Source organism: Penaeus chinensis, chromosome 42, assembly GCF_019202785.1.
Source record: "Penaeus chinensis breed Huanghai No. 1 chromosome 42, ASM1920278v2, whole genome shotgun sequence".
NCBI classification, from domain to species: domain Eukaryota; kingdom Metazoa; phylum Arthropoda; class Malacostraca; order Decapoda; family Penaeidae; genus Penaeus; species Penaeus chinensis.
This window is the reverse complement of record NC_061860.1, coordinates 22,448,583-22,459,167: the sequence shown is the minus strand read 5'-3', so window position 1 is coordinate 22,459,167 and position 10,585 is coordinate 22,448,583. Positions and strand designations below refer to the sequence as shown.

General features: G+C 45.5%; 1 protein-coding gene across 1 annotated transcript in view; it reads left to right on the top strand.

Moving 5' to 3' along the window:
• Positions 1-4,443, top strand: part of LOC125047948 (tetratricopeptide repeat protein 28-like) — a 23,471-nt gene extending 19,028 nt beyond the window's left edge. Inside the window, 1 exon segment of the mRNA XM_047646495.1 lies at positions 4,407-4,443. Coding sequence (XP_047502451.1) covers positions 4,407-4,443 — 37 coding nt within the window.
• Positions 4,444-10,585: the final 6,142 nt, after the last annotated feature.

The following is a 10,585-nucleotide window of genomic DNA, read 5'->3' as shown; positions in this document are numbered from 1 at the left end:
CCTCCACGCCAAGGCTGCCCAAGAGATAACGTAACGACGGCGGCCCAGAGCACTTTGGCGGGGCGTTTTTCAGCGGGGGAGGGGGGGGGGAGCGGCGTCGGAAAGTGGGAGGAAGAAGCAGAAGGAAGGAGGAAAGTAGAGGGAAGAAGGAGAAGGAGGGAGGAGAGCAGAGGGAAGAAGGAGGACGAAGGAGGAAAGCAGAGGGGGCGTTTTACAGCATGGAAAAGGGGGCGGCGTCGGAAAGCGCGACGAGAAGCAGGAGGTAGGAGGAAGAAGGTAGAAGGGTGTTTTTTCAGCAGGGAAATGGGGCGGCGTCAGGAACCGGGAAGAAGCAGACGTCACAAAGCAGGAGGAAGAAGGAGACGTCGGGAAGCGGAAGGAACAAGGAAACGTCGAAAGGCAAGAAACAGAAGGGGGTCGTTTTTCAGAAGGGAAAAGGGGCGGCGTCAGACACCGGGGAGAAGCAGAGAGCGACGAAGAGCAGGAGGAGGGAAGGAGGAGGAGGCGTCGAAACACGGGCTAGGGAAAAAAAAAATCAAAAGGGAAAAGGGAGCAGAAACGTAGAGCGGGAAGAAGAAAAAAAATGAAATGGAGAAATAAAAGAGAGAGACGTAAAAAGAAAAACAGAAAATGAAGGGCAGAGAAGAGCAGAACCGAGGAAAGGGAGAGGAGAACAGAAATTGGGATGAACCGGGTACGAGGAACCGGAAATGGGGGAATGGGGGAGAGGGATGGAACCCGAAGGAGAGGGACAGAACCGGGAGAAGGAGAGTAGAACGGAGGGGGGGGGGTAAGGGGGAGGGACAGAGAGCAGAAAACCAGGTGAGAGGGACAGAATGGGGGAAGAGGGACATAACCGACGGGGGGGAGGGAGGGGGAGGATAGCGAACACCAAGCCTCACACAGGTGAAAGCTTGGACAATTTTGCGAGATAGCGAGTAGTTTGCACCGCCATTACTCTAAGTGCCTCTCAAGACGTCTCTCAAATTTAAAGACTTGTTCGCTCGATTCCCCCCCTCTCCCCCCTTCCCTCCCTACCCCCCTCCGTTCACCGCCCCCTAAAAAAGAAAAAAGATAAATAAAACTAGTTCAAAATACCCCCGACCCGCTTGCGTCCATTACCCGGGAAGCGATTTGCTCGTTTTTGAATCCTACGACCGCGATTGCTCCGTCTGAGGCTGCGAGATGCTCACACTTCTTCGGCGGTGCATTAAGAGCCATCAGGCTTTGGAAAAAAAAGAGAAAAGAGAAAGGAAAAAAAAAAGGGGGGGGGGATTTTTCCTTCGTTGAATCCCTTAAATTTTGGAGTGCTTGTTTACTTCATTTCTAAAGTTAGGAGCGTTTTATCTCCCTTAATCTTTGTTTCTTTTATATTTATAAGCATAATATTTTACAGTAACTTACCAGATACAATTTGCAAAGTCTTTGAATACTTAGAGATTTATTTTTTTTTAATCTTTATATTCTGGCATATTTTGTAAAATTTTAGGGATCATCTTCAATACCTTTCCCCAATTTCCTTTTCCATTTTTTAAGAACATTCAAAATTTCTTCATTCCCCGCCCTCTCTCATACAACACTCCTTAAGAATACGTGCAAGAATAATAAGAATAATGATGATGATAGCAATAATAATAAACAACAACAGTATTAGAAAAAAATATTATCAATGACGATATTTTCAAAAAGTACCCATGCGGTCTTCGCCTCCTCTACCCCCCCCCCCCCTCTCTCTACCCTCTACCCTGACAGCGACACAGATGGCGATTCAAGAGCAGCCTCTCTGAAAACCAGCTAGGAGGAACTGGGTCAGGTCTTGGTGACACGCTCTCTCTCTCTCTCTCTCTCTCTCTCTCTCTCTCTCTCTCTCTCTCTCTCTCTCTCTCTCTCTCTCTCTCTCTTCCCTCATTCCACAAGCCTCACACTCGCATCCATTACTCACTCCTCATTCTTCACTTACTAACCTCTATCACTCACACCTCATTCCCCACTCCTCATTTTTCACTCTTAGATCCTCTCACTTTACCCATCACTCTTAACCCCATGCCCCCCACACTCCCTCACCCTCCTCCTCCAACTCCTCCTCCTTTTTCTTCTCCTCCTCCTCCCCCTCATCATCAACATCATCATCGTCCTGCTCTACCTCCTCCACCGCCACCACCATCTCCTCCTCCTCCTCCTCCTCCTCCTCCTCCTCCTTTTCCTCCTCCTTCTCCTCCTCCACCTCCACCTCCACCTCCACCTCCACCTCCACCTCCACCTCCACCTCCACCTCCACCTCCACCTCCACCTCCACCTCCACCTCCGCCTCCACCTTCACCTCCACCTCCACCTCCTCCTCCTCCACCTCCTCCTCCTCCTCCTCCTCCTCCTTCGCACCTCCTCCCTCCTCATCCCTCACGCCCCATGCCTGGCAAAGAGGCTGAGCAGCTGAGAGATAAGAGCGTATCGCCATAAAGACGACGTTTGCGAAATCTTAAGCAAAATGAGATAGTGAGATTACAGGAATGTGCAATTTTTCAGCGTTTTTTTTTTTTTTTTTTTTTGTGTTCTGTTTTGCAAAACGTGGTAAGTGATATTGATGGTGGAAATGATGATGATGTTAATAGGGGGAGCTGATAGTAACGATGGTATTGATGATGACGATGATGATAGTACTTGCAAGAATAATAAGGATAATGATGATGATAGCAATAACTATACACTACAACATTAATAGAAAAAATATTATCAATGACGATAAATATAATAAGAATAATGATGATGAGATTCTGATGATAACAACAACAACAATAATGATGATGATGATGATGATAACAATGATAATGATAATAATAATGATAATGATAATAATAATAATAATAATAATAATAATAATAAAACAAAAACGACAAACCAACAAGAAATAATTACCACACACATACTAAAAAGCAAAGACATCATTCACACCTCAAAAAAGCGAAGCTCAATTAACGTTCCTTTTTGAAAAAACGTAAACCTCCATCCAGGCGACGACGCAAGAAAATGCAGCTATTATTATTATCGAATTATGAGCCTTTTCGCCCCTCGTCCTCTCGTTCATTCGCCTGACCTGAGGCCGCCGGGGAGGGCACGCCGCCTCTACCCTGGGTTTTCGCTTTTTATAAGGGTTTTTTTTATAAGTTTTTTTTTTCCCTTATTTTGTAATGTTTTCGTTTTCGTTTTTTTTTTTTTTTCAAACGATTTTTTTTTCTTTTCCGTTTTTTTCAAACTATTTTTTTCATTTTCGTTTTTCTTTTCTTTTCCGTTTTTTTAAGCGTTGTTGTTTTCGTGGATATAATTTTTTTTTTTTTGTATGTTCTTAGAGAAAACGACTTTTTGAGTAAAATAATGAAGTAATGTAATCTTTTAGGTTTAAATTTTGAAATCATGTCGTTTTAGAGTAAACGAAATAAACAATGTCATTTTCAGAAGAAAAAAAAAAATCATTTTTATCTTAAATCAAACAATGTCGTTCTTAAGTAAAAAGAGCTGAAGCAATGTCGTTTTTGAGTCAATCATTTCTGAAATGATTACGAGCTTGAAAAGTCGTTTTTGAATGAGAGATTCTTGAAGCCCTTATGATATCATAACATCCTTTTTAATACGAAAACGAGCTTAAAAAGTAGTCGCTTTGAGCAAAAGATTCTTAAAAAATGAAGCACTTGCAGGATCCGTTCCTAACAAAAAGGAGCTTAAGTAAAGGCGCCATTTTTGAATCCCAGCTCAAGCTCTAGCGGATAACGAGCTTAAACGCGCTCGTGAAACCAATCTCTATCAATAATCTTTTTCAGTATCTTTATCAGTAATCTTTTTTCCCTTGGCCTTCTTTGAAACGCCTAGAGAAAATGTCTCTGACAAACTAGAGCTAAAGTTAAAATAATATCAACAACAATAATAATAATAACAAGGTCATAGTAGTCATAATGATACAAGCAAAAGTAATAATGATGATAATAATAATGATAAATATATAACATTAATGACAGTGATAGTAATAGTAATCGTAATAATAATAAAAATGATGATGATGGCGAAAATGATAATGATGCCAAAAATAATGATAATAATAGTAGTAGTAGTAGTAGTAGTAGTAGTAGTAGCAGCAGTAATAGTAACAATGGTGATAATCAATACATCAATGAAAATAATATATACATATTCTAAAAACATCTAAAAAAAAAAAAAAAAAAAAAAAAAAAAAAAAAGATATATAAAATCTATGATTCTAAAAAAAAAAATATTTTAAGCCCGAGAATGTGTGAATGGCGCGCGATTTGAGGGGTAGGCAGGCCGACGCCCCCCGCCCCTACCGCTACGCCCCCCCCCTCCCCCCCGCTAGACGTGAGTACATTTCGGGTCTTAGTCGGTTTGACAACATTTGACAGGCCGCGCGAGATGAGCAACGAGATACCTGCCGTGTAGTTGGCCCTCCGTCAGTTCGGCGGTGAATCTTAATTATTTAGGGGGGAGGGGGTGTGAGAGAGAGGGGTTGGGGGAGGGAGAAGGAGAGAGAGAGGGAGGAAGGGAGGGAAGGAGGGAGGGAGGGAGGGAGGGAGAGAGAGAGAGGGAGGGAGGGAGGGAGGGAGAGAGGGAGTGAGAGAGAGAGAGAGAGAGACAGAGAGAGAGAGAGAGAGACAGACATACAGAGACAGACAGAGACAGAAACAGAGACAGAGACAGAATCAGAGAGACAGAGAGACAGACACAGACAGACAGAAAGAAAGAAACAGAGATAGAGACAGAGACCGAAAGATCGATCTACAGAGAGAGAGAGAGACAGACAGACGCACATACATCTAAAAACTCACAGACACACAAATCCACATACATGTTCAAGCAGAGAGATCCACATGAGCGCTCACATCCACATTGAAGACTATACATACCCACACAAACATAAACATTAAAACGACTTGCGCAAATAAAAACGAGTATCAAAAACGAACACGAAATATATCTTATTCGTGTTTTTGTTTATTTTTATTTTTTTATTTGTCTCCGTCGTTGTCTGAATATCAGACTGTTCAAATACATGAGTAAAAAAAAAAACCTTTCGTAAGATGGTGTACCCACGCAAGGAAAATCTACGCCTTCGTTATATAAAAAAGGAGATTTAAAAAATGTTACACCCAGAATGAGCTTACAGGTTTTAGTGTCGTAGTCACACTTGTATGCAGCGGGCAAGACAAGTACCGGTCTGGAAGCGAGGAAAAAAAAAAAAAAAAAAAAAAAAAAGGAGGAAGAGAGAAGGGAAAAAACAAGAGGATGAAGATGCCCTTTATTAAAGACCCCCCCCCCCCACCCCCGGCCTATGTTTTCTTTTCCCTCCTCCATTCCCCTCTTCCCTTCCCTCCTTCTCTCCTCTCTCCCCCCTTCCTCTCCTTCCCTTCTTCTCTTTCTTTTCTTTTTTTCCCTCTTTTACGATCTTTCCACTCTTCCATATTTTCGCCTCCTTTTTTCAGTCTCTTCTCCTCGATTTCTCTCTCCTCTCCTCTCTTCTTATCTCCTTGTTCCCCTTCTTCCCTTCCTTTCCATCTATTTCATCTTTCCGCTCCCATTCCTTTTCCCTCTCCTCCCCTCCCTCTCCCTCTCCCTCTCCCTCTCCCTCTCCCTCTCCCTCTCCCTTAGTGATTGTTATAACGTGACAAGAACAGCCTGACGAGCAAGTCCTAAATACCAGCACCCAAACCACGAGGAAGAAGCCGCCGGTAAGCCTCCCTCATCCACGCCCCCTTTAGTGAGGCTCAGGGGAGGGGGGAGGGGGAAGGGAAGGGGAGAGAGGAAAGGAGGGAGAGGGGAGGTAGGAGGAAGGGGAGGGGAGAGAGGAAAGGAGGGAGAGGAAGGGGAGAGGGGAGGTAGGAGGAAGGGGAGGGGAGAGAGGAAAGGAGGAGGAAGGGAAGGAGGAGAAGAGAGGGAGGAGGAGGAAGGGAAGAGGGAAAGAGGGAGGGAGGAGGAGGAGGAGGAAATGGAGAGGAAAGGAGGGAGGGAGAATGTGCAGATGAGGGGAGGTAAGAGAGGAAAGTAGGAGGGAGAGGAGAGGGAAGGAGAGAGGAAGGAGGGGGTAGGGGAGTAGGGAAAGGGAGGACAGAGAGGGAAGGAACAAGAAGGGGAGAAGAAGAGGAAGGAGAGGAAAGGAGGAGGAGGAAGGGGAGAGGGAAGGAGCAGGAGAAGGTGGAGGAGGTGGAAAAGAGGAGAGGGGGAAGAGGGGGGGAGGAAGGTATTCGCGACCTTCCACACATCGCTGGAGCGTTTGGCTTTGTCTCCACAGCCGTTGTTGCAACATTATGTAAAGTGATGGCGGGTGCAGTTATCTCTCGCAATGTGGTCCTGCCCCACACCCACACCCGCACCCGCACCCACACCCACACCCGGGTCCTCATCACCCAACGGTCGGCATTTGCATACATATCTCCCTTTTATCAAGCCCTGGAATTACTTTCGCCGGCCGGTGCTCAGCAATAATCGTGGGGAATCGTTCGAGCTTCGTTGCATCGATATTTTATAAGGGAGATGTTGACACTCCATTTTGCAATGCAAGCCATGCAACCAAGATCACGGTTTTCTCCTCCAGAAAGCCGAGGAGCCACACTACCGTCTCGTTCGCACACTCTCCTACACTTGTTGAGTGTCCCAAGCACGGTCCTTTCGTCCTACCGGTTCTTTCCTCTGAATACTTCTCCCAATACAATGCATTGGCTGGTCGTCCAAGCACGCTGTTTTAGCGTTGTTCCAAGACTTATTTCCCAAAACAAGGCCACTTGTTGACTGTCCAAGCACGGCGCTTTCGTCCTCTTGAGTTTTTTTTTTTTTTTTTTTTTTTTTTTTTAAATACAATACACTTTTTGTCCAGACACTACATTAGTCCCATTGAATCCTTTCTCTGAATACTTTTTTTTCCCAGTACGATGCACTTGTTAAAAGTCCCTGCACGGTGTTTTGGTTCCATTCAAAGACTCCTTTATGCACTCCTTATCCCAACATGAAGCACTTGACTGTCCATGCACGGCGCACTTTCATCCTAATAAAGCCCTTTTCACTAAAGAAACCTTTCTCGGGGTCCTTAAACAGCCGAGGGAGGAGAGAGCAGCAGAGCCACGGAGCGAGATAGGCCCCATCTCGCCGCCAACACCTGGCTCCTGCACTGTCACCGCGAGACTTCGATACTGCCACCTCTCTATCGCGTCGAGCCGTCCTCTCACGGGGCCGCTGTTGCGTAGATACACCACTGTGTTTGTCAACTCCCGAAGGACTTTCTAGCACACTTTCTTTTTGATCATCGTTTCATCGGTGCGGGTCTATTCTGTTTCGTTTAGCTTAGTTCGTGGTCATTTCAGTTTTTTTCATCTTAATTATCCACTTGTATTTCATATCTTTTGTCATTGAGGTGTAGTTTCACAAGCCGATTTGTGTGTGTGTGTGTGTCACCCTATTATTGTCCTCAACACCTCTTCATTTAATTGCATTATGCTGAATGTAATACCAAACACCATAAGTAAACAATTTACCCATCGCCACATACATCCCAAAACCATCACTTGGCTCATTCCCAGAAATAAACAATACGTCTGACTTTAATCACGTATTGTGTATCTGAAGCTTTCATCAGCATGCCCATTCGGTTATGTTTTCCAATGCTGAATGATGCTGATGACATTGTTCTTAGTGCTATTGATCATTTTCGCTGATATAAAGTGAATTAGTCATTTTTTCATGCTGAATGATATGGAAGACCAGTGTTAATAGCAGTATCTACACCGAGCGCAACCATGGCATCCAAGTGTTAGTGATCCCGGTTCTTCCCACAGCAAAAATCCAACACCAGTTTTTTTAATCGTCACTTGAAGGTGTACTCTAATGAGCTGCGCGACAGGTGCGGAATTCTCCCTTGCGCAGGTGACAGGAGATAAGCCTGTGACCTCCATTCACAAGCTCCGTCCGTGTACCTCCCGCCCCTTACGTCTCTCAGGCACCTCCTCTCTTCCTGCTTTACACGCCACATCCACGGGTCACATCCCCAAGTCACATCCACGCACCTCATCCACGAGCGACATCCACACACCTTATCCACGACCGACATCCACATACTCTTAACTGCCCTTTAAGCGCCTACTCCCTTCCCGTTTCATCCAGAACCCTTTTAATGACCTTTAAAAATCATCTTCGTTTCTTCTCGCTTTATTGGCAGTGTCCTTACCCCACCCCGGAGGTAAGGACACTGCAAAGGCAAAAGTCAAAGGAAAAAGTCTTTTCCTCCTGATTTCGCAAGCATTTTGGCTTCTTGCGCGTGCCCATTGGAAGGGAGGAGAGAAACTAAAGGCGAGAAGAGACACAGGGAGGAATAACACTGCAAGGAAAGGACGGTTAGGAAATCACGAAAGAAAAGGAAGGGAAGGAAATCTGCAAGGAAGGACCTCAGAAAGGGAAAGACCTCAAGCAGGAGAGAGCTTCGAGAGAAGTTATTAAAGGGGAAAGGAAGGAAGGGAACTCGAGAGCGAAAGGCACTCGAGATGGGGAGACGCTTAGGAAGAAGGAAATTAGGAAGATGACCTTTGGGTGAAGGACCTCAGCAAGGAGTAAAAAGTTAGGAAGATGGGAGCTCAAGGGTCTTAAAAAAGGAAGGAACTATGAATGGAAACTAATTATTATATTATTAAGGGAAAGGATCTCAGGAAGGAAGGAATTTAGGAAGGTAACGAACTCAGAAGGAAAAGCTCAGGAAAGTGAAAGGAACTTGGAAAGGGAATTCAGGAAGGAAAGGGTCTCAGGAAAGGAAGGGACTTATGAAAGGAAGGCCCCACCGAGGAAGGCCATCGATTAAACTCAGGGAGTGAAGAAACTCTGTTGGGGACGAAAGTCAAAGCAAAGGATCTCAGGAAAGGAAGGAACTTAGGATGAAGGGGAAATCTGCAGGAAAACGGAACTCCGAAGAGGAAAACAACCGAGGAAGGGAACTCAGTTGGGTTAGGACCCCGCCCCCTCTCCCCCGGCCCCCCTCGCCTCAGACGCCTCCTCCCCGAGTGCCAAGGATCTGGAGCAAGGGGGAGAAGGAGGGCCTCCGCGCGAAGGCAAAGTGTCACACGACGGGGACTAGCGGCTGCACCTCCGGGTCTGTGGCGACGCTGGTGAACGCTGGCTGGCCTGGTTGTCGCCTTCCGTGTCCATTAGGGTTGGGTCGTAAAGACGTCAGCTCGGGCGGGATCACCGTGCTGTGACATTAACGTCGTCGCCTCGAGTTAGAGCCCGTAGAACCGCCCCCTACCCCTCTCCCCCCTCGCACTCTTTCGGTCGCCTCCCCTCCTTATCCACGCTTCCCCTACCTGTGCCCTCGATGTGCCCCTATGCCCCTAATTATGGGTAGCCCCTCTATGTCCCTCTTCCCCACTTCGACCTCTTCTCCTCTTCCCAATTCCCGCCTTCTCTCTCTCCTCCCCTCTCTCCGTCCCTTAACTCTACCACTTCCCCGTTTCCCTTCGTCATGCCCCCTTCCCACCCACCTCCTGCAATTTCCCTCATCCCCACTCCCTCCCCCATCCACCCTCACCTTCCCCTCCTCACCCCCACCCACACTGCCCTACCTACTTCCCCTCTCTCCCCTTCCTTCCCCTCTCTCCCCTCCCTCTCCAATTCCCCTCACCTCCTCTCACTCCCCATGCCCTGTCCCCTCTGCCCCTCCATCCCCTGTCCCTACCCCCCACTCAGCCTCCTTCCCCTCCCCCTGCCTCCCCCTTCCTTCCCCTCCTTCCTCTCCCCCTTCCTTCCAGGTTCAAGCCATCTAATGCACTGCTCTTGTGTAGGCGTGGAGTAACAAAGCAGTCTGCATTCCCTATACTAAAGGTTCTTGATATTCATGTGTGTGTGTGTGTGTGTGTGTGTGTGTGTGTGTGTATGTATGTATATGTATGTATGTATGTATGTATGTATGTATGTATGTATGTATGTATGTATGTATGTATGTATGTATGAATGTATGTATTTATGTATGTATGTGTTTATCATAGTTCCACATCTTAGCAAGTGAATACATAATCACGTTTATCATGTGCTTCAGTGTTTCTGCTCCTATCACATTTACTCTCTCTCTTTCGCTAACATACATCTATTCGCACTTACACACACTTGTACACTACTTTGTTTGCGTGCTTATAGTTGTCTGTGAAACCTGTCTAGAGCGTGCGTGTGATAGATAGATAGACAGATAGAGTTCCAGATATAGATGTGAATATAGATATACAAATACATATACATGTGGATATAGATATAGACAGCTTTAGATATAGATATAGATAGCTTTAAACATATAGATAAAGATATGGATTTAGGTATGGTATGAATATATCTAGATAAATGTTTCTGCAGAAAAGGTATGAAAGAGAATGAATGTCATCACAACACAAGAGATGTTAAATGCCTCTCTTGCATTGAGAAGAAATTCATTCTCATTCATACCTTTTCTACATTTACCGCAATGAATACGGTTTAAACATTTATGTTTATAGATAACAGATATGAATATATCTCTATAGGTATGGATATAGATCAAGACATGGACATAGGTATTTACATG